We start from the raw sequence: 23811 nt of genomic DNA on the forward strand, positions 1-23811 counted from the left end.
GGGACCATGTGCTGCTTTAAGGCATATTTTGCTAATTTCTCTCATAATGTTGCAAACATGTGTATTTGCATATGAATATTAACATATCTGTAGTTGTTAATTTTCACTTTTGTCATTTTTAATTCCCTCTTAATTAACTCTTATTGTGTTTATTATTCATTAGTGTGCAGCGCCCTGCTGTAATGCAGTTTCTACGCTTAGATAAACAAGGTAGCTATTTCAGTAGTCTAATAAACACTGTGGCTCCCACCACACATCCTCTCTGCTGTTTCTGTGCTGCATCCGTCATTTCACTTCTTGGTAAATGTAAACTCAACGTCAACTGTCATGCAAATGTACAGCCCCGCCCATTTGCAGACGTCACAGCCCCTGCCTCGGCGTTGATTGGCTGCCGGGCGAGTTACAGTGTTGCGAAAGACACCCGACACGTTCAGCACGCCGTGTTTGTGTGCGAGCAGAACGGCTTCACTGAGCCGAGCTGAACCGAACCGGGCTGGGGCAGCGGGACCGACGACTCGAGGAAGAAAAAGAAGAAGAATACGAAGAAGCGTTTATCAGCGCGTTTGAGAAGAGACCGTTTACATTCTTTTGAATCTTGAGGTCTATTTAATTCATTATTCTTTTAAATCCTCGAACTGACAGCGTTATACTTCGATTCATTTTCGGTTCGCGCGAGTGTGTAGTTTTTACGCGTTTGCTTGCACGCGAGCGGACCTGTGACACTCGCGACCTGAGGAGCGACCTGTGAGGCAGAGCACCGCAGAGAGAAGGAGGAGAAGACATGGAGAAACCGAAGGGCTTCTCCCCGGACCGAAACATCCTCTGCCTCTTTGACGTGGACGGTACTTTGACACCACCGAGAGAGGTGAGCACACATCCAGTCAATCAATAACAGCCGATACCAGCGACGTGATCGGTAATTGATTGTTTCATTGAAGCCCCCCTGCGCCTCTGCAGATCCTGCTCTGCTCATCTGCCTTAAGTAACCTCAGATTGTTGTCGGGGTGGCGGAGAGCGTCTGTGAGAGCACACTGTGTCCCCCTGACCTCATACGCTGTTTTGGTGTTTGTAAGATATTTCCTTCTGCTGTTACTGTTTACCCACACAGTGCTGCAAAGACACATGGGACAGGAGAGGGGAGGGGAGGGGAGGGGGGCTGTGTGGTATGTAACCTGGTAATGTATAGGCCTTTTGGTGTCTGGTGGCCTATTTATGTCCTTCAAAAACACATGGAAGCTGTCCTGATACTGTCACCACACGTGAGCTGTAATTAGTGCTTTTTTTTTTCTTTTTTTTTTTTTTTTAGATTAATATACCCTGAGTTCTCAAGAGGGAGATTAAAATAAACGCCTCAGCGTCTCAGGCTCATTTTTGAGTGGTTGTCAGTTTGACATTCAAGTAGGGTTCAGGGTTTTAATCATCTACTCATTTATAATGTGTTTTTGTAATAATTTCCTTCTTTCTTCCTTCCTGTATTGTTTAGAGTGCTCGGGTTCATCTAGGGTAACTGGACTGCGTGTGTGTGTATGTGTGTGATATTACATAATGTGGTCTCCCTTGTGTGGTGCAGCTCAGACGTTCCTTCTTCCACATGTTGATAATACTGAGATCTGTTTCAAAATACAATACAACAGAAACCAAATCCTACAGTCATGCTGGTTTCTCTTTTTTCTTTAACTGTAATAATGCATTAATAACACAAATTAAGCGTCAGTGGTGTGGTCAGTCATGAGTGTGTGAGAGGGAGTTTGAACCGTTGACACAAAGTGATAACATGCACTGCATTTCCCTGTCATTCGCAGAAAATAGACCCACAGCTGGATGAGTTTTTCCAGACTCTGCGGAGGAAGGTGAAGATCGGCATCGTGGGAGGCTCGGACTACTCCAAGATAGCAGAGCAGCTCGGCGAGGGGGATGATGGTGAGCAGTCCTCTTCTTTTAATCGCAGACGGTTTACTCACTGTGTCATGATGACTAACTGTGGCATGTCAACTCTGCATAGGTGTCTTAATGTGATTTTGAAACAGCGGACTGGGAGCTGTTGTTAGAAAAAAAATTACAAACTACACTTAATCAAACCATTGATGACATCTGAACTCTTTGTGAAGACTCTTCTGGTTCAGTTTAGTTAACTTCATTCACATGTGACTCCCAGACCCTCTGCCAAAACACACTGGCACACTGGCTCTCTCACCCTGCGCTGCCAGCAGCCACCCAGCTGAGTTGGCGCACGGCCACGTGGGCAGGCTTGTCTATCTGTAAATATTAGCCTAAAACTGGAATGCAGGTGTATTGTTTCCGAGAGGGAGCCATGTGGTTTGATAACCATGCCAAGTGTGGTAAAGGTGAATCTGTTCATTCTTCATGATGGTGCTGAAGCTTCTCGTCTCGTGATCTGTTTGTGTCGTCACAACATCATGCACGGTCACAGTCATCTGTATTGATAAAAAGTGCTCAATTTTATGACACCAATAGTAAAAAATCTCTACACCTTGTTTAAATTCATCAGTAGTAACGTTTCCTTAAATTTTAACCAGGTTAGGGGAACATCATCTTTCTGGTTTATGCTTTTTTTCAGGTGACTGCTGTGTTATTAAAGTCAAATGAATGAAAGCAGCTGTTTTGTAAGGCAGCCTTTTTTTTCTGTCGAGTGTTGCTGGCAGAGAGCACACAAGGCAGAGTGAGTGGGAAGGTCAGACAGATTAAACTTGCCTTTTTCAAGCAGTGTTACACACACCGTAATCTGCTTCCAGGTAAATATAGCAGAGTGACCTATTATTCCCTATTCAGGCCTCGGCGGAGGAGCCACTGCTAATTTACTTTGGTTGAATGTGTAGGTTTTAAAGGAACTGGTGAGCACATTTAGTCACTTTTCACCTGTCTTCTTTCTTGCAGTGATCCACAAGTTTGACTATGTGTTTGCTGAGAACGGGACAGTGCAGTACAAAGATGGGAAACTCATCTCAAAACATGTAAGTGGGCACATGGGTCACATTTTTCATGGCCTGTCACAATAACAGCAGGAATGCAACACATTGTGTCTTGAGAACAATACATGATTTTGCATGCTTGTGCTACATTCAGGTTCATATTTTCCTCCTATTGAGCAATGAGAATTCTTTAAATTATATGAGATGAAAAGTAGGTTTACCTGCAATGTAATATAGCAAATGAGATCATTTATTACCCAGAAACAACTATGTTCACTTGACCAGTGCAGAAGTATCATTTCACTACTACATTAAAGGAGCATTCTGCTCATTTTCAGGTTCATAATATTATTTTGGGTTACTGCTTTAATACGTTTACATGAATTAGTGCTCAAAAAACACAAAGTAAAAGCATAATAGTTCTCCTTAAAGGAAATATTCTGCTACCAAGTCTGTTGCTTTGCAAAATGTTGCAGGAAAAAAAATCTGCTTTATGTATCTGTCTTCCATTCCTTCTCTTTTCCTTTTAAATACAGAAGGAAGTTTGTTGTTTTTATCAGTTTCAGGCTCCTGTCGTGAAAAAGGTTCATTCAGTCCATGATTTTGTTTATGACTGAAGTACATTTTCATCTCATCAGGCCATTCAGAACCAGATCGGGGAGGAACTGCTGCAGGACCTCATCAACTTCTGCCTCAGCTACATGGGGCTCATCAAGCTGCCAAAGAAAAGGTAAAACTCACACAGCAGTTTGGAAATTGGTTACTTAAACCCCCCGGGGACACACACACCTTGGACCTACATCCCTGGTATGCAGGAATGCCAATTCTCCTTACTCAGGGAAATTAGTGAAGCATGAAGCAGGAAAAACTGTCACTTGTAGGAATAAAACTAAGATGCGGGTGTTATTATCTTCTTCTTCATGTCAGTCAGGCACAGTTTGTATGTTTGTGGACTTGTTATTATGTCAAAGAGAGTCCAGGTTTTTACTTCAGTTAAGTCTTTTTAACAATCAACATTTTCTCTAACCATCCGTTCCTTCTGTCCTGCAGGGGCACGTTCATTGAGTTCAGGAATGGCATGCTCAACATTTCCCCCATTGGCCGGAGTTGCACACTGGAGGAGCGAATTGAATTCTCTGAAATTGATAAGGTAAAAATACGTAACTTTAAGTACAGTATTAAAGACAATGACAAATTGGATGCTTATGTCAGTTTATCACTGTGTCATTAAGGCTTAAAAGGTTTGTTGTGAGGCGGGTTTGCACATCGCTCTTCTGCTGTGTGCACTGCCTTTGTTTGTGAATGTTAGTCAGGGATTATCTCACACAGGATAACATCACAGTGTGCATAAAGGGAAAACATTGCACTCGTGTAGCAAGGTAGGTATAAAAACCTTGTCAATTTTGCTAAAGAACTGCTACTAGAACTTTGTTAATTTGCACAGTAGCCAAATTTTAGCAGCCACGCAAAGCAAACTATGGCTTCACACAACAGGCTCACACCGCTCTGTCTCTCTGTTTCATGTAATGTGCTCAATTAAGCAGACAGAGAGCAGTCAGACAATGTTGAGCTTTCAGGACAGCTTAACAGGCTGTCTATTGATGGTTCACAGAGCCGGGCAGTACGGAGGAAGCAGATAGCGGCAGAGGAGGAGAGGTTTAACCCTTCACCTACTTAGAAACATCTATGGAGCCGGATCATCTGCTACGTTCATACATAAAATAATGTGTAGACCAAACATTGCCAGAGTGTTACATTAACGCATGTTGTGTGGTGAGGTCTGTCTGCCTGACTTTGACACTTTGTCCACAGAGAGAGAAGATCAGGGAGAAATTTGTTGCTGCCCTGAAGGAGGAGTTTGCTGGAAAGGGACTACGGTTCACCAAAGGTGAGAGAGTTGAAAGCTGAAAACGCCTGACAGAAAAACTTATTGGGACATGATCCAAAATATCAGATTTGGCAGGGCCTTATGGCCATGTGACAGTGATATGGCTGACCAGTGATGTTTCATATCTGCCAAATGTGACACTTAATCCAAAATAGCCAGAGTGCTGCTGAGTGTTGTAGTGACTGCAGTATTTGATATGCTAAGTAAGTAGCCACTACGTGATGGGGTCTAAACAAACGTAGGCCTCTCTTTATTAAAAAGACCTCACCGCACTTGCATGACTTCTTTTTTTTCGAGGGATTTCTCTTTGTCTCTTTCTTTTCCTCAAGCTTTATTCATCCTTTGGCCTGTTTGTTTGTATCACCAGGATCACTGCAATTAGTAGTTATTCCTGTTCCGTCTAAGCCAGTTTGGCTACCAGAACAGGAGGATCCTACTCTCTGCGTACCTCTTTATGGGGATCCCTACTGGATAAAGTTGGCAGGGATACCAGGAAAGAGAGACATGGGTTACGGACCAAACACTCTGTGATAGTGCTTACATTTGGAACACTTAATTAGAGATTAAAACTTACAACAGCTTTAACATTACACATAGAATATGAGCATTGCTGACATTAGGTTGCTTACTTAGTTTTATACAAATGTAGTGAAGTAAAATTTTGATTGTTGGCTCAAAGATGCACTAAACAGTTGAATTACAGTTTTTTCAAGAAAAAGTTCAGTAAGAAAAGTTTTGGGAGTCCTGTAGCAGAACAGTGTGTGCAAGAGCCCAGAGCTGAGGTTTTGGAATCAGTAGAGAAAAGTATCCCTACCACTCCCTACCAAATATGAATGCCTCTTTGTCCACACGCCTGAAAAGTTAAAATATTTAACCCTTAGAACCCTGGTGTTCTGTTCAACTGTCTCCTGAAGTGGAGTAAAAAAGTGTTCAGTGAGAATTTTACTTTCATTTTCATGGCCACTATTCACAGAAGCCTTAAAGATTTTAACTGCCACATGAATTTATAAATCGGAAAAAATCTGTGCACCGTCATGAACCCAACAGTGGGCCTTACATGCTTTGTGTTCGGACAATGTTACCCTCGATAGAGTTTCTGAATCAGACAAGGAACAAGAAAGACAAGATCATGTCAACCGTGGGGTAGTTTAATGAGAAACTAGTTTAACAGCATATCTGTCTGTCTATTGTCTCCTATCTCTGTTTTAAATAAGACCCCTCGACCTCACACCTGTGATGTGTGGAGGACCTTGTGCTGGACGTTGGAGCCCTCAGTTAACCATCACGCATGCACGCACATGAACACACTGTTCCCTCTCTCTCTCTCTCTCTCTCTCTCTCTCTCTCTCTCTCTCTCTCTCTCTGGCAACGGTGCAGCAGTAAAGTGACTTATGTTTGCTTACGTGCTGTGCGAGGTGTGTGCTTCTGCTAATGACGTGTGAAAGCTGTCAACAAACAGATGAGAAAGGCGGCCTTGTTTTTTTACAAATACTCTTCCTGTTACGGATCCTTGGCATTTAGCACAAAAGAGAAATGTGAAGTTATTTCATGTCAGCTGACTGACTTCACAGAGTTTTACACTCTGTGTGACGTTACCTGAAGTTTATTAGTTTTTCTTTCACGGACAGGACAAACACACAGTTGTAAAATATTATTTTTAGCTCCTGGTAATTGACATAAAGTAGATCTGACTTTTTCCAGATGGTGGATATTGTGCACACACGATCAGGTTGCTGAGATGGAAAACAGCAGCAGCATCAGGGCCCACTCTGTTGACTCTGACACCGAGGAAACAGGCTGATATGTCCGGAGGTTTGGGATTCATTTGTTTGCCCTCCTTAGTGTTTATCTGCTTCTGCGTGGCCGCCCTTGTTAGGTGATACTGTTCGAGATAGGTGTAATAAACCTGACACTACAGAATGTAAGGAACACTCAGTGCTTTTCATGACACAGGTGATCAGAGGTGAAAAGCTAATTTGCTGTTTTGATTTTATCTTATTAAATGTTAACCATCGCGGAGAGAAAGAGGTCGTTATTAAGGTGTTTAACTCAAAGCATCTGGAGTTAAGCATGCGCATGTCTGTAAGGTCAGCAGCATAGTAGCCCTGCTGTTATCCCTGCTCAGGAGTGAATAAAGCAGACTGGGGGATGGGCTGCTACAGATGTGGCTGAAGCACTGCGGTGTTTATAATGTTATAATGTGGGGTTGGGATGGAGGCGTGTGGAGGGTGTGTGAGTGGACGGCCCTCCGATTGGCTGGATGCTCCTCAGCTGTTGTCTTTGTTACTGGCTCTTTAAACCCTTCAGTGTGAAACTTCTTTTTAATTAAGGGAAAAGAATTTAAGGGGGAGGGGTGAGTGAGAGCCGACTGAAAGAAAGGTGCTGCTGAGAACTCTGGAAGAGACTTCTCAGCTACATTTCACAGTTCAAAGGTCACTAAAGTCACTGGAATCAGCTGCGCAACAACAGAGCTTTTTACTGTGACCTTTGAAATAAGGGCCTGTGTCTGTAAAATCATTTTTTTGTTTGCAAAACACATTTTGCACTTGTGACCCTTTCTCTGAGCTGCAGCCATAATCCCACATATCACAGTTGTCTCTGGATTTATGGAATATGGGAAATGCCGGGCGTTGTTTGTTCCTGTCTTATTCAGTCCATTCTTGTGACACATCCTTTTTCCGAGTGCAGCGTATCCCTCGGCCAACAAGTTCAGCTAGTCAGAAGGCTGCCAGATAAAGAGCTCAAAAAGCCCCCAAAGTTGCAGCTGCTGCACAGTGTTCTATAACGTGTTCTGGAGAGCTAGACGGATTGAGTGTAAATACAGGCAGAGCAAAATGGAAAGTATTCATCAGCATTCTGACTGTACTGGTTCATAAAATTTGTGTACACTGCTTTGTCGGTGCCTACCTGAAAAAAAAAAACGTGTGGAAAGCGAAGTGGAAATCTGTGTTGGCTGATCTAAGTTTAAACAGCATTGTGTTGCTCAAAGGTATTTAAGTTACACAATGTGTATGAGTGTACATAATCAGGCCGGTGATGGTGATAACTGTGTCCTGTTTGTCATCTTGTTTTTTAGGTGGTCTCATCAGCTTTGACGTGTTTCCAGAGGGCTGGGACAAGAGGCTGTGTCTAGACGTGCTGGAGAGGGAAGGCCTGGACTCCATCTACTTCTTTGGCAACGAGACCTCAGATGTAAGTTCGTCTTGGGGACTGTTTACTGGAGAGCAGGATGCGGTGCTGAGAGAGAAACCTTCTTCCTTTGTTGCCAAATGTGTAAAAGGCAACTGTGCACAGTGTTGAGATCTGACTGTTAAGACAGTTTCATGTGTAACTGCTAAGATCTTCTGCACCAAATTTAGAAAGTGGACCTGGTCTTTATGGCCAGTGGCTACGTCCCTGCGGCAGCAACTCAGGTTTGATTCCAACCTGTGGCCCCCTTTGAAAGGTGGCATCCTATGACTTTCCCATCAGTTGAGATTGCATGGCTTTAATTTATGCACCTGTTAGCAATAAGGATGGATCAGGCAGCTTGGGTGCTCACATACATCTTGACATGTAGTCCTCACAGGCTATCATATGGAAAAAGATCAATTCAGCTGATGGTAATCTGTGTTTGTAACTTCTTTTAGGGAGGAAATGACTATGAAATTTTCAACGACCCGCGGACCATCGGTTTCACAGTCTACTCCCCAAAGGACACGGCCCGGCTCTGTCGGGAGCTTTTCTTTGATGCTCCACCGCATGAATCCTGATGTCCTGAATTGCACGCAGTCTTTTTACCCACGAACCCCTCTGAGTCTGCGCCTGAGGGGCTCTGCGGTTTGAAAACGAGCGACATGAACCCTGGGTGTTACTGAACTGCTAACAGGTGTCAAAAGCTGATTTGTTTTTCCATTTTATTGATATGCTTACTTTAAATTTGAATGCACATCAGCAGAGCGATTTGACTGTATTAAACCCTGCTGCTTTTTTACAAGAAGGGACAATAACTGAGAAACTTTTAAGTACTGTGTCAGAAGAGGAAGTTTGACTGTAGCATGTAGTATAAAGTTTAAAAAAAAAGGTTAGCGAGATTGTTAAACATTCTGCAATGTTGAAAGTTAAACTCCAGATTAGTTAGCTATTGAATGAGATTTTGCACTAATGTTGGTATCATTTAAACAAATCGTTGGTATTGTCTTATTGATCATTGCTGCAGGAGATGGTAAGAGTGGGCGAGAGATGGTGTAACAGGTGAGGTTTCCATTTTGGAATTAAGATATGAAGCATGTAATAATGATGATGATTTGGGTGTTTCCTTTTCTACATATGAGGATATATGAATCATTCCAGTTGATTTGATATCATGTACTGAGCTCTGAACCGGATGTGATGTATTGTTGGTTTACTGTGTGATCCCGTCGATGTCAAATGTGTGATTTAACCTCACAGAGCTCCTGTGACTCTAGGTTCTTTAAAGGCGCTCAAGTGAATATTTATCAGATTCACATTTCAAACTGACCACTACTGATTCAATGAATTCATCCTAACCAGTGAGTTAAGCTACTGTGACTAAGTCACTCTATGAAATTTTATCAGTCACTATGACAGCTTTTTATGTAAAATATTTTTACGGGCTGTATCATGGCCTGCACGTCATAAACTGGGTGACTAAATGTGTTGATGCTGATTGCTTGGTTTTCTTGTTTGCTGATTTTTTGCTGGTTTCAGCCGGGTGTTTGAAATAACTTTTGAAAATGTGATAACTTTGTGCCACTTTAATTTCCCCGGAACCCTCCTGTCATGGTTCAGATACATAATACTTACATAATTAGTGTAATTCTGAGGGTTTCGGTAGATATGATACATCAGCTGCAGCTCCGTGTCTGACTGAAAACACTCCTTTAAACTCATACAAGGATCCTGTAGAGAAGAGTTTCATGCTCAGAAAATTAGCTTTTAATGAATCACTGATGCTAACTGTGAGATTGGCCATGTCGTTCAGCCATTTACAGATGAAAAGAAAAAAGTGTTTTGCTTCTATTCGTTGTAATAAAACTTTTTGGACATCATCTCACTCCATTGTCATTCTTAAGCCTGCTGGGTTACAATCATGCATTTTCAGTCTGCCACAGTGTCCTTCTCAATCAGACCACTAGGAGTCGCCAACAACTCGTGCTGAAAAAAATAGAATTCAGCATGTGGCTCTTGAAACTTGAATTTATAAACGTGTCAATGTCTCTTTTTAATCTTACTCAATAGCCTCAGTATTGATTATCTGTAGGAATATTGTCCAGCGTGAACTTTTTTAACAAGTGATAACGGATAAGAAGATCGTTTTTTTAGGTTTTATGTAGGTTTGTTTTGGTCTTTGATCTCAGAGGACAGAGAAGACACAGTGACACAGTGTGCAGTGTTCACAACATCCTGCAGAGATCACGCTCCAGTCCACAGACTGCTCATATTTTCTAGACACAAACAGCAGCTATAAGGTGGGAAAAGTACTCTTGATTGCTTTTTATCAGGCACAACTGCAAACCTTGCTTTCTTGGCCTGAATGATTTTCTATTCAGCAGTAATGGTTATGGTTATGGTTTAAGCTGCTTCAGTTTATTTTCTTAGCAACTGATGGCACAGCTTGGATTGAAACTGCTGCCTTGCAACAGGGTAATTCAGGCAGAGCCTGGTTTGAGGTACCTTAACGTTTATTAAATAAACATGGGAACAATCTTCTGTGTCTGTTGCAGTCCAAAGCATTTCTGCTTTTTATGAAAAAAGGGATTTACTGGAAACTGTGGAAAACAGCTCCACAGACTGGTCCTTGATGTTCAGTAGTGAAAGAATTACTCAGATCTTGTAGTAATAACGTAATACGTTGCCACGTGTTTCAAGCTTTGCTCAAGTGGCGTGACATGCCATATTTATCTCATCTTTCTTTTATTCTTTTTGCCTTCATATTGCTAATTTTGTCTCATCCCTCTGACCATCTAGCAGCTCCAGAGGTTCACGCAGCTTCACTGAGGCTGACATGCCTTCATCCCAGACTAGCTCTCAGTAGTGAGTGAGCAAACAGGGGCTTCAGGGTTATACTGCTTCCAGACCTTTACCCACCTCTCTGATGCATTCAGAAATTCAAGCATAGATCATTTGAATAGGAAAGTATTGAAATTAGTGAATGATGTGAAACAAATTCTGACTGATTTTCAGGCTTTGACACCACACGTTGGCCATCAAAATCACCTTTTTTTACATAGCAACACTCTCTGTCGACCAGAGTTCATACTGCGCTTCCTCTTTCAGTCTCACACACAGGCAGCTTCCATCAGATCTGTAAATCATAAAATGTTTTATTTGTTCTTTCAAGGCTGAGTAGAAGTAACAATGTGGATCACCACCACAGTGGCTCGTCCACAAAAGAGAGTGTCCTTCGTTGTGACAGAAATAAACAGAATTTAATGTCGAACAAATTCAGGCAGTGACACTGACAGAGAGACGAGATGCACAGAGACTCAGTGGAACAGACGTAATAGAAAATGACATACAGTACAGTACATAACTGAGCAAAACCCGAATAAACTACAAACAACATTTCTGTGACAATGATCACTATTGGCACCAACCATGAAGTCATGTAGTTCACCATCACGCGGACTACGCTCAATAAATCACACACAGACACATGTTTCTTTTCCTCTAATTATAGAAAAACAGATTTAGAAATAGGTTCATATTCATGGCTCCAGATGCTTTCAAAACAGGAGCCGTCAAACTTGAGAGAAACCTGACAGTTTTGATTTTTCTGAAGTGCAAGTTTCGACTCCACTACCCAAGAAAATATAGATCTTGATCTGTGGACACACGCTAATCTAACGAAAAGAATCATCCAATAAATTATTCAAATAAATACCCACAAACAAGACAGTGTGAAAACAAGGATATGCATTTTTTACGGCAAAATACATTTTCTTTATGATTTTGTCCATACTTGGTTGAATGTGATCTGCCTTCTTTCGTCCTGATCTCCCGTCATGCTTTTTTCTAAGTGACTCCAGCCTTCGGTTCCCCTTTCCATTTCAAAATAGGACTTCCTCTTTTTGTCATTTCTTTCAAACTCGGGACCAAAAACCCAAAAGGGTCTCTCAAGGGTCATGAGACATCCGGTCCGTGGCTGCAAACACAGAATGATGTAATATACTTTTAGACTGTATAGATTTGAAGTTGTTTGATTTGATTCAATCAGATTTTAATGCAAAACCAGCTGCGATTTGCAACTCAAAGGATTGTCGACCTGCCCTTTAAACTTTCTTTCACTCACCAAAACAATCATTTAAATCTTTTTGATTTCCTTTTCCCAAAACTACCTACTTCTATGTCCATTACTCCACTGTTGAATTCAAAGTTTTCTCTCCAAAGATGCAACATGATAACGTCTGACCCACACTTGCACTCAACATGTGATGCTGGAACTTTTGGTGAAGTAAACAAGTGCACAACAGCTGCAAAGAAGGGAAGTAAAACTGAATTCAGCCTTTTGTCCTATGCTGCTCTCTTCCTTGGACATCATGACTCTCAGCTGTCATGCCTCGCTGTGCAGAGCTGCACCACGGTTACGTTTCCGCTTTCACGTCTTACACAGCTGAAATGAGACCTACAAGCTTTTCCTGGTCACGTCATCCTCCCACCTCAAATATGACTTCCATCACTGCTTTTGTGACAAAAACATGAAGGAAAAATAAAATAAAACAAATGTGTCCTCTCAAAACAATGAGAAAAAATGGTCAGTTTTATATACACAGCAAATTCGTCAGCGTAGCAGACACTCAGGTTTAAACAGAGTCCAACAGCTCTGTGAGTGGACAAACTGTCAACTTTAACTGAACTGTTCACACTTTATAACTCTGGAAACTTTGCTGTGCAGGTAAAACATGTTTTGTTTTGTTTTGTTTTTTTCTTTAAAAAAATGATTTGAGCACAGAATGTAAATGGCACCCCCCCCCCCCCACCCCACCCAGCACCAGCACCAGCACCAGCACCAGAACCAGCACCAGCACCAGGCCCCGGAGCTCGGGCCTACGAGCTGATGATCTGCCCAGACCAGGTCTCGTGTTTCGTCCCTGGGTTGAGATGTGTGATCTTCACCTCCACCGCCTGCACCTTCAGGTTCTTAGGCGGGACCCGGCTCACTTTGTACGTGACCTCATCGCCCTCGACCGGGACGTACTCCCCCTCGATGCTGAAACGGAGAGAAATGTAGATGAGGGTGAGGCACGAGTGAAAGTAGGTTTAGCTTCGAACTGTCTTGTTGTTTAGATGCACGGAAGGTTACAGTGTTGCAGAGTTATTTAAGTTGTTTTGTTTAAGATGTGATTTCTGCTAATGATTTATAACTAATTACTATTTAAAATTCTTCCAAACTGCACAACTGGTAAAAAGCCCCAACAAAGTAATGTTCTTCCTTTTTCGTATCGTTGTATTTCATTAAATAAGAAGACAACGGTCTGCGGACTCAGGAATTTCACTGATTTGCTTTTGCTGCAGCTGTAGTAACATCTGACATACTGCTTGCCCTGCAAAAAAAGTGAGAATTAAGCATAGGAAGAGGGGTTGCTGTACTCTTTGTGCATGTTATTGCAGGTGTTACAGCGTCCTGAGAGAGTTGGGTAAAATAACTTTCCACGCGTAAACAATATTGTTTGCTGAGCTCTCACAGCCCTGAGAGTTGACTCTGCAGATCTGCAAGCCTTTGTCACTACTTCGGATTATGCACAGGAAGTTGGTCTGCTGTGCTTCTTATATTGTGTAAAGTGTTACAGTCACTCACTCTGAGATGTGAACAAAGATGTCTTCGCCGCCGTGGGAGGGCCGGATGAAGCCGTGACCTTGTGACCTGGAGAAGTTCTTACACACTCCCTTAAACACTGGACCTGAGTGAGCACGTACCGTACTGCAGGCAAAGAGACAAAACAAGGGAATTTATTGTGTTATCCATAAAATCACTAAAATCACTAACTGCTGCGTTGTTTCAATACCAAGATTTGAAAGGAGCATTTTGGAAATATTTTGTCTTTTATGTGATGCAGGGTCAGGGCCTCTTGACAAGACAAGGAAATGGATGTGTGAGGACCAGCTGACTCACAGTACAAACAGTAAACTATTCAACCTTTCTTCAGCGGCAGCCACAGTCTGCAAACCGGCCATGATACAGCATCTTGTCAGATTAACATCTGTTGCTACGTTGGCTTGGTTTATCACAAACTGAAGCGGAGGAACTTTTCAAATCCTTTACAAAAGCATCAAAAGTAAACATACTCACTATGTAGAAAAAGGCTCCTGCCAGTCTTGTGTAATTATGTATTTCATCATTGGATGATATTGTTATTATTGGGAACAAGAAGAAATTGACTATAACTTCTTTACACACTTTGTAAAATGCAACACATCTTACAAACTCATCATAAGTTTTGTATAGAAAACCTGCAAAGTGACTGCAGAAGTCCAATAAAAAGGTAGCACTTACTAAGACAGCAGTCTCTAGAGAGGTTTACAGGTCTTAATTAGTGGCTTTATTAATGATAATCACATGGGTGTCACAATTCTCAGAATCCATGATTCATTTTGACTTTCAATTTCAAGGTCACTTAACAGATTTTCCTCCACGAGTAAACCCTCTTCATAAAGAAATCAATAAAGGATCTCTGAAACAAGTTCCTTTCTCACCAGTCCCTGCATTTGAATTCAGTAGTCAAAACTGAAGGCTCATATAAATCAGTTTTTAATCAGGACACCCCGAGATGATATATCATCACTTAAAGATGTACAGATCAGATTTTAATTTTCCTGCTAAAGGGATTTTCCACAACCTGGCACAAAATGTTCTTATTATCAGCAAAGTATTTACCTCTAAAACTTTAGCCAATTATTTCTACATAGCAAAATGTCTAACTCCCGGTGAAGGGCCTGCACTCTGCTTACACTGAGCCCAAACACAGCAATAAATCCTGGTCTACAGGTGGTCCGGATCTGGTGGCCAGAACACCCCATGACATAGCTACGCTGCAGCCAACTATATGGATAAAGGGCCTGTGTCATGGGCACCCGCGTTCTGGCTTCCACATCTCGACCATCTGTGCAATGTAAGCCATTGCTTGAGCTGAGAGTAATTCAAAGGTGTGGCCCGTCACTGGGCCAGGCCAATTTTGCTAAAAATAGCCTTTAGTTAAAGCTTATAGATTTTTATACTGGCTGCTTTATTGTGAAAGTGGTAGCAATCCGTGTAGTGGTTTTATTGGGGAAGTTTCAAGTATAATGAAATGAAAACCTAGTTACTATTTCACAGTAATCAGGTGAATGTCTACTTTTCACTACGTTATGATATCTGACAAACTAATCACACTTACGCTGAGTAGGTGCGGGTGCGTTTGGTTGGTAACGGGCTGGGCAGATCCCTCGGCAGCGGCTGCTCCTTCCCTTCCTCCCATACCCGGCTCCTCTCCCTCAGGAAGGGGAAGGACAGGGTGAGAGAGGTGTTGGGGGAGCGCAGCGGCGTCCCAGTGGGCGACGTGAGGCTGGGGTCTGCCATGTCAGACGTGACAAGGAGGAGGAGGAGGATGGGGGAGGATGGGGGAGGATGGCGTGGGTGCAGTGTTGGATGCTGCTGCTGTTGCTCCTCGAGGCGCAGGCTGCTGATGGGCTGCTGACACCGCTGTCTGTCCGCTCGCGTCTCCGTGGGTCCGTCTGCTCGGAGAGGCCTTCCTCAGCGCGGGACACGGGCTCAGCGGATGTATCCAGGTCAGCACTGTCACTTCAAGTCTGTCAGGAGGGCGAGCTGTGAGGAGAGAGAATGGAGGAAGATCAGAGAGTTGTCATGTGGCTTTAGACCTGATGGTGGAGAGGAGGGATGAGACGGGTCATCCAGCCAAGAATATTCAAGTCAGAAACCACAAAGAATTTAAGGACCTTTTCTGTGTTTTTTTTCTTTGTATCTAGGAATACACTGTTCGATCATTATATTCAAAATTGATGTTGTGGGATAAAACACATGTCGGGGTGACCCACTAACCCCTCAGTCAGGCATCATATCCTTTGGATGGACATTGTCGAAAAGTCCGAGACATTGTGACTTTTCTCTGCATAATGTGGGTCTACAAACAGTGGATCTTACGCATCCCCTACTGCATCTCCGCTCTCTCGGTAAACTCCACACATCCCTGGTGTCCACCTGAGATACATCAGGATCACACCACCATGATTATTTCCTCAGCCTGTAATCTGATCTTGGGGTGTAAAATTGGTGGAGTTACCCTTTAAAACACAGCCCTCAATTTCATTTTCTTTTCCCACCATGGAGCTCTTGGATGATTCCCTTCCGCTCAGCTGGCTGCAGTCCACATTCCTCTGCGATCCCACATGATTATTCTCCTGCACGGTTTATCTCTGAGGCTGCCCAAGGTATAGTATTAATAAATGTGGAGATTAATTTTTCATTATCTGCTTGACTTGCTTCCGAACCCTGCAGTGTATCACAGGGTAGTCAGGGCACTGTGATCATACCGTGTACAGTCTATATTCAATGTGTATCCGAGTTACAGTTCTCTCAAGTGTTTGACTGTGTTGTAGTTATTAAATTATCAATCAGTCTACCTGTGTCACTCATCACTCACTGTTACTAAAATCCACATGTCCTGTCCTCCACATGTCAGGTGACCTTGCCCTTCAACAGTCCCTACAGTGATATTTTCAAGGTTAGAACAAGGAGGCAACTGGCTGATCTCCTGTCAGTATTCAAGGATAATTCCAGCAGAATGTCGTTTCATGCGTGTGTGTGTGTGTGTGTGTGTGTGTGTGTGTGTGTGTGTGTGTGTGTGTGTGTGTGGCGTGCACGCGTGTACAGGATGTTTTTTGTTTTTTTTTAACGCCCACTCCTCCTCCGCCTGTGATGATGCAGGCAGAGCTGGGGCTTTGCACGCGGCGTGACGTCAGAACAGCTGCAGCAGGCTGTGGTGCGCTCGTGACGTCCGCGCCCCCCCCATCAGAAATGAACAGCTACATGTCCTGCAGGAGAACTCCGACTGTTACTGTCGTTACCACGGGACACTCTCCACAGTGAAGTGCACGCAGGTCCGGACACACACTCCGAGTTTCAGTAAAATGCCGATGACGATCATGACGAGAGGCCGACTGCTGCACCGCAGTGATTCGAGCCGAACAATCAGAGCGAGTCAGAGTTTACAATGTTTGCAGCTGGAGAACATCTGGATGTGCTGAAATGGCGCAACGGAATTAAGAGGGTCAGGACTCCTCTCCCTGCCCCGTCGTCCTGTCCTGTCTCTATGAATTGTGTGTGTGTGTGTGTGTGTGTGTGTGTGTGTGTGTGTGTGTGTGTGTGTGTGTGTGTGTGTGTTGGAGTTTGTTCCGGGAGTTGAATTTATACACTTTACTTTCTCAACACAGCACATCACCATACAATCTGTAAATCTTTTTTTTTTCTCTCCCCCTAATTTATTTGAGCCAAATGCGAATTATTCTCTGATCCACAGCTCAAACAATCGCTGCAATCTCTCTCACACAAACAAAATAAAAATAAAATTGGGGAAAAAAAAAAAAAAGACGGGAGAAATCAGTTCTGTTCGACAACATAACCTGGACAGTGACAGGGTGAGAGGTGCGTCCATAAAGACCAGCCGGCGGTCGAACATGGTGGCAGCGTTCCATCGATCAGTCCCACGATCAGAAGCAGCCGCATATAACATCTAATAAACCTGACTCTGTTTAATTAGCGGTTCTTGTGTCAGGCGTGCGGAGAATACATTGTCGCGACCCCCCAAAACAAAGCCACACTGACACACTCCCCCCCTGCAGCCACTTCAACATGCACATAATGGCAGAAAAAAAAAATGTTACTTACTGCATTGGGTGCGCTAGTCGGCTGAGGACGACCAGTGTGTGCGAGTGTGTGTCTTTAAAGTCGGTGTGTATTATATAACGAGTAATTAAATAAATAAGTCCACCAAATCCGCGCAGACCGACGGAAAACCCTGATGTGACGGCGCGAGGGCTGCTGAGTCTGCGCAGCTGGCGGAGATTCCGATGGCGTGATGCGACTGTGTGTGTGTGTGTGTGTGTGTGTGTGTGTGTGTGTGTGTGTGTGTGTGTGTGTGTGTGTGTGTGGACCCTCTTCATTCCTTATCATGTATGTAATCTGCTGGGAGAACAGTGCCCTCAGTGTAATGAGGTATTCTGTGTCTTTGCCAGGATTTTTATTCATCACACTGCTCATCTTCATTCAGCTGCTCCTGTGCTGCTCTGTTATCCACTGTGCCTGGTGTGTACAGCTACAGTGGATTTCTACACGGTTACCTTTTTGTCAAATAGCTCACACACACGTCACTGAAAACCACGGGCAACACTGAAATATCCATCGGATGGCTCCAGAGTGTGCAGCAGCTATTTTCATGGTAAATGATCCCTTTCTGTAGGCAATATTTCTGCATCAGTGGTCACATGCAAACCATCTATTTTTGTTGTTGAAGAACTCCCCTCCATGTACTTTCACAACAGAGACCCAGACAAACAACTAACAATGTGGATGTCACATGAATTGCAAGTAGATTTAACATTGAATAATTACGTTTAGATTTAATGTTCAACATTGAATTTTCATTCAACATTCAGATTTAGACTTTAGAATAATGTTTAACATTTAGATTTTTAAAATGAGACTTAGATCTAACATTCAGAACCAGATTTCATATTTAGATGTGACATGTAACATTAAGGTGTAGTCTTAGCTTGTATTTAGCATTAAGATTTATAGCTAAAATCAAGATTTAACATTTTGATTTAATATTTAGCATTTACAGCAGATTTAACGTTCAACTTTTTTTCTTTTTACATAGCCTACAAGCATTTTATGTCTTAAATGTGAGGAAAATTACCTAAACATTGAAAATATAGATATATATATATATAGATATATTTGAAAACTGCAGTCAAATTTTTTACATTCGGCGGCCCGGTAAGTGCACGAGCTGCTGAAAGACACTGACCATCAGTAAGAGTGCAGAGAGCAGATCTGTGTCCTTCACCGTCCTTCACGCTGTAGGATTTAAAGGCTAGTCACTAATCCCCCTTTTTTTTTTTTTTTTTTTTTTAAATCTACATTCTATAATCACACAAAGTGACAAATTCACAAATTACAACCACTCACGCAGATGATACGTCCTTTTACTGTGAGACAAAACAGAGACAGTAAATGTAAAAAGGCTGTTTAATAAACTGATAATAATAAACTACAAAGGCACCTGAGATCTGACACACAGGTCAAATGTTATCACACAGAAAAAGTCAATCAGCCTTAATTTCTCTCACTTGAAAACTCAAGAGTGTCTGTACGAGTGATTATGCACCACGCTGATTCTGTCCTGACCAAGGCTGATTTCATTTGGTTTTAAACAGCACCTTCTGTTTCAATTAGCTTTTGTGACCCGTGTTCCTCTATCGTTCTAATGTGGTGACGACATTCTGATTCAAATAATGAATAGTTTGATCATTGATTTCTTTTACATCAGGGGTCAGAATCTTAAGTAAAATATAACAACTGGATGTAAATGTTTGTCAGTCATTCTGTTGTTAATTCAACTCTCCATGTAAACATAAAGCAGGTATATTACGGGCAGTATTTAAAACCCAGTCGGTCTCCATGTGACAGAGGCCACATCAGTCACTTGGCACCAACAGTCTCTTGGTTCAGAAAACAGCTCGGCTTTGTGTCTTGACTTCCGCATCACAGGGGTCGGTGTCTCCAGCCGACCGTCCCTCTGTCTGTCCCATCAGTCATGATGGTTGATCTGCTCGTAACCACCAAATGTCCTCTTCATCCACCGCAGTGCTAGTTGTTCCACCATGACAGCAGCCCCAGCCCCGGCTCACAGATGGTCCCCTGAAACGACAGTGCACTTGGTTTTTGTTTTCAATCTGTGGGTTTTCTGTGTGGCGTTACTGTACTTTTACAAATCCTATGAACACCAGCATTAAAGCCTGGTCACACCAGCACCCCCTGCATCTTGTTAAACAGATATGGGAGGTGCAGGATTTCCCAGATCATGTTTTCACATTTTATGAGAGGCATTTGGGCAGATGTCCCCTTGATGTATGTGTGTGTGTGTGTGTGTGTGTGTGTGAGTCACAGAGTATTGGCTTACAATCAGAGTGTACGGTGGCTCTTTCTTCTCCCCGCTGCCCTCGGCCGGCGGCGCCGCAGACTGTCCTGGCTGCGCCGGCGTGTCTGTCGCCACAGCGGCCGGGCCCGTCGGCGACGTATCCACAAAGACCTCATCTGTCACCCGAAAACGGATCTCCTCTCCTTGGTCCATGTAGAGGTCGTGGGCCCCCTCGTCCGTCTCATACTCCCACAGCCAAACTTGCTCGGCTTCATCACTGACACAGTAGCTAAGGACGCCTCAACAGTCACCATCAGTTATGACAGAACTTAATTAATATGTGATGCAAAACTGTTGAGATGAAATCACAGCACTTTCATTATTATCTAAAGGAATATTTTGGTCAGGATACAATTTTGCAGGCTGTTGAAGTGATTCTGGTGGAATGAGGATGTCATCAAAGAAGCCCATGGTCACTGTGAAACAGAGAGGTCACAGTGTTTACCACAGTACGTCTGTGTTGTCCACTGTGAGCACAGAGACATGTGAGGCCCTTCAGGCCGAGGGCAGAATATGTTTAATATTCTGAGGCACACTGTGGGGAAGTTTAACTTGTTTCCTTATATACACACACACAACAGATCTTCATATAAATTCCTCCATTCAACTTACATTAAACATAAACAATGAACACACGAAAAAAAAGACTAACACATCTGGATGTTCTGCATGCACCAGACACCAGACTGCAGGCTAAGTGGTTGATAAATACTCTAAAAGTGGAAAGTTTACAACATACTGCACTGTGTATTCGTTTCATTAATGATCGTCTCTACTGACATAATATTTCCCTCCTCGATGTGCCACATGCAACTCAGCTCATTATCAGACAATGAAACCAGTGGAGGATGGATGCACAGAAAATTAACCAATAACCATCCTGACATTGAATATTCACTTAATTTGTTTTTCAAGCACAAACTCCAAACATTTGCAGCGTCTCTAAAGTGAGGATTTAGTTTTTCTATATTACTGTTCATTTTGATATCTTTGGGCTTTTAACTGTTGGTTGGACAAAGCAAATCTGATTGTGTAACCTTGAGCTCTGAAAAATCATGGTGGGCATTTAATGACATTTAATAGAAAAGCGTTTATTTCAATTTACCCAGAAAACACTGTACGATTGATTGACAATCATTCGTTGCTGCTAGCTAGGGGTGTCACAATATTGCAATATCGTGTGTTTGTGTAACACTCATGTGATAATATCATCTGAATAATCCAGCGAAGATGTTTGCCTCTGTGCTTCTTTAGTTCCTGAGTTGATCTGGTTGCCTTTTCACTGGTGACTGAGTTGTCGATAGCAATTGTTCTTTTTGTACTTTTTTTTTCAACGTTTACAGACTCTTTCTCCTCCACGAAACACTCGTATTGTGAGGGTCATGTATTTGCAAAAAGGGAGACAACATACAAAGTAGACAAAGTTAAAGATAGACTTGATTGCTACCTTTTTTCAAAACAGATGTTTTGATAATACCATTGTCATGATTTGTTTGGCAAAGGCGACCATGTACTGAAATGTGATATCATGACAGCCCTAATTCCTAACTTAAGTTTTGTTTTTCTTTTTTAGTTTATAGAGAATGAACTGCCAACACATTTCATCAGGATAAACCAAACGGGCTGAAATTGTAAAGGGGAATTTACCGTGAACTCCCTCTTGGCTGCAGTACTTGATCTTGCCGACCAGGATCTCATCGAGGAAAGGGTGAAAGACAACATACCTGAAATGAACTGAGAGACGGACGAAAGGAAGACAGAAGCCAGTCAGTGGGTGAGAGTTAGGTGAGACACAGTGCACCGACCCTCATTTTAAACACAACTTGAGGTCTACGGGTGGCAACAAGTGAGGGTCTGCTGTGACGACTGAGCTCACCTTCTTCGGCTCTGTAAGCTTGTTAATGTACTGTGTATCACACTCTGATCTGTGCGCAGCAGCATCTCGGTCAGGTTGTCAGGGTAACGGTTGAATTTCTGACACACCCTTGTTAGCAGCATTTTCTTCAGTTCATCAGCAATGTTGACATTAAGAAAGAAATGGCGATTGAGGAGAATTATTGCACTGATAGAGACTCCAGATCATAAACAAAACTAAAAATCTAAATGGAAGGGCTCAGTTGTAATCAGCAGTGTTCCAATATTCAGCCATGAGGCGGTAAAAGTAAAGCACATGGTTCAATGCCTTATGCAAGTGCGTGAGGGAATGAGAAAGCCCTCTTTACAGTCATGTTTGTCATCATCACCATCATCATACCTTTGGTGTGTGATGCGCCGTCTCCTGGGAATATATAGGAGTCGTCCAGTTTAGTGATGTCGTACAAGCAGATGCACAGGCCGACATTGTAGACCACCTGAGGAGATTTATACAAGTAAAATAAAAATAAAAACAATAACATAAGTACTCATTATCACTCTGTAAATATACTCACTATAGCACCATATCTTCTCAAATTCAAAACTACTGTGTTACTTTGAGTAAAGACTACACTTGAGAAGGCTGCCTGCCAGTGCTGTGCATTATATAAATGAAATGAATTACAAACAACTTTTAAGTTTTAAACTTCTATTTCTGAGCCGTCTGTAATTGTTTTAATGCCATCTAACGATTATTTTCATTCATCAGCCCCAAAACTCCTCATTAACTATCACACATGACAAAGAGAAGTAGCAGATTATTAAATTCTCATTTAAGATTGGAAGATTTTTAATTGGAAAAAGCCTGAAACGGTTAATTGATTGGCAAAAAAAGTTGCCAATTAATTTTCTTTTGATCCAGAAATCAATTAATCAACTAATCCTGGCAGCTCTGGACTGTTGCCCGTGCTGTTCTCTTCTGCTGCACGCAGGTCTCTCAAGAATTAGAATGAAGTTAAAATAATAACAAACTTAAACTAATAAAAACGACTGAATGAATAATAACTAAGTTGACTTGTTTTCACTTGGCATGCTCTTTCCCTCTCTCTCCCCTCACACACACACACACACACACACACACACACACACACACACACACACACACACACACACCTTGTTGGCCAGCTTCTTGTTCAGCTCCTCTGCTATCGCGTCGTTCAGTTGTCTCTGGAAGTTCCACGGCGGGATCCTGACCGTGTCGACCATCTCCACCAACACGAACATGATGCAGACTGCTGCTGTCAAACTGTGGCCAGACACACACGCTCACACATACACAAACCAAACACACGCATACACACACGCTGGGCAGCAGTGGTGAGACAGCCGCGCTGAGCTGTGAGCTGTCGTCTGTTTTCAGGACAACATCTCCTGTTTTTTCCACCGCGGATAAAAACGCCAACAGCTCTTCACAGTCTAACTAAAGACAGGCAGCATTGACAGTATGCGACCCTGCTGCACACTCTGAAGCAGCCATGTTCTGTCCACATGATTATTTACGACGGTGAGTTTTTACGACATGTCGCGAAACTTAAAGGGACAGTGCACATTCCTAAAGCGCTATCGTTGTTATTATATGTAACGTTTTTTCTTTGTATTTCCAAGAGGTGGTATTTGGTTTCCATTATTCCATAGATCTTAACAATATATTGTCAGTATCTAATATATCATGAACATACATGCACATTTTCTGGCGTAAAGAACCTTTATTTTTCAATAGGAATGTAACTTGTATGTTAAAACCATCATTTGTTAACATAGAGAAAACAGATATATGTGTGTTTCTTGTGTTCGTTTATATTACTGTTTAAGTCAAGTCTAAAAAGAAAAATCAGGAGACTGTCCTCTCCAGATTTATTTTGTTTGTGAATTTTTCCCTCGA

At 42.5% G+C, this 23811-nt stretch overlaps 3 protein-coding genes across 3 annotated transcripts; 1 reads left to right on the top strand and 2 right to left on the bottom strand.

The window, feature by feature from the left end:
• Positions 1 to 418: 418 nt before the first annotated feature.
• Positions 419 to 9874, top strand: LOC119014625 (phosphomannomutase 1). The gene is made up of 8 exons (XM_037089970.1): positions 419 to 865; positions 1803 to 1920; positions 2896 to 2972; positions 3569 to 3660; positions 3981 to 4080; positions 4743 to 4818; positions 7895 to 8010; positions 8448 to 9874. The coding sequence occupies exons 1-8, from the start codon at positions 782 to 784 to the stop codon at positions 8568 to 8570; spliced, it is 786 nt and encodes a 261-aa protein (XP_036945865.1). The 5' UTR covers positions 419 to 781; the 3' UTR covers positions 8571 to 9874.
• Positions 9875 to 11130: 1256 nt separating this feature from the next.
• On the bottom strand, positions 11131 to 17850 carry csdc2b (cold shock domain containing C2, RNA binding b). The gene is made up of 4 exons (XM_037088345.1): positions 17702 to 17850; positions 15195 to 15622; positions 13619 to 13741; positions 11131 to 13030 (listed from the first exon to the last, which is right to left on the bottom strand). The coding sequence occupies exons 2-4, from the start codon at positions 15374 to 15376 to the stop codon at positions 12868 to 12870; spliced, it is 468 nt and encodes a 155-aa protein (XP_036944240.1). The 5' UTR covers positions 15377 to 15622; positions 17702 to 17850; the 3' UTR covers positions 11131 to 12867.
• A 1149-nt stretch (positions 17851 to 18999) lies between these two features.
• On the bottom strand, positions 19000 to 23426 carry polr3h (polymerase (RNA) III (DNA directed) polypeptide H). Its single transcript, XM_037088344.1, has 6 exons — positions 23043 to 23426; positions 22270 to 22366; positions 21663 to 21749; positions 20368 to 20431; positions 19998 to 20232; positions 19000 to 19735 (listed from the first exon to the last, which is right to left on the bottom strand). The coding sequence occupies exons 1-6, from the start codon at positions 23151 to 23153 to the stop codon at positions 19685 to 19687; spliced, it is 645 nt and encodes a 214-aa protein (XP_036944239.1). The 5' UTR covers positions 23154 to 23426; the 3' UTR covers positions 19000 to 19684.
• Between the last annotated feature and the right edge of the window lie 385 nt (positions 23427 to 23811).

This window comes from Acanthopagrus latus, chromosome 23 (genome assembly GCF_904848185.1).
Source record: "Acanthopagrus latus isolate v.2019 chromosome 23, fAcaLat1.1, whole genome shotgun sequence".
Classification (NCBI taxonomy): domain Eukaryota; kingdom Metazoa; phylum Chordata; class Actinopteri; order Spariformes; family Sparidae; genus Acanthopagrus; species Acanthopagrus latus.

Bases quoted from the DNA above. Each gene is read 5' to 3' on its own strand.
- polr3h (XM_037088344.1), bottom strand. From the start codon at position 23,153: ATGTTCGTGTTGGTGGAGATGGTCGACACGGTCAGGATCCCGCCGTGG. The intron at 21,750-22,269 runs GTATGATGATGG...TCCGTCTCTCAG, and splicing joins CGGCGCATCACACACCAAAG to TTCATTTCAGGTATGTTGTC. The intron at 20,432-21,662 runs GTAAATTCCCCT...TCTGTTTCACAG, and splicing joins CAGCCAAGAGGGAGTTCACG to TGACCATGGGCTTCTTTGAT.
- csdc2b (XM_037088345.1), bottom strand. From the start codon at position 15,376: ATGGCAGACCCCAGCCTCACGTCGCCCACTGGGACGCCGCTGCGCTCC. The intron at 13,742-15,194 runs GTAAGTGTGATT...CTTTGCCTGCAG, and splicing joins CGCACCCGCACCTACTCAGC to TACGGTACGTGCTCACTCAG. The intron at 13,031-13,618 runs GTGAGTGACTGT...TCTCCGTTTCAG, and splicing joins ATCTTTGTTCACATCTCAGA to CATCGAGGGGGAGTACGTCC.
- LOC119014625 (XM_037089970.1), top strand. From the start codon at position 782: ATGGAGAAACCGAAGGGCTTCTCCCCGGACCGAAACATCCTCTGCCTC. The intron at 866-1,802 runs GTGAGCACACAT...TGTCATTCGCAG, and splicing joins CTTTGACACCACCGAGAGAG to AAAATAGACCCACAGCTGGA. The intron at 8,011-8,447 runs GTAAGTTCGTCT...AACTTCTTTTAG, and splicing joins TTGGCAACGAGACCTCAGAT to GGAGGAAATGACTATGAAAT.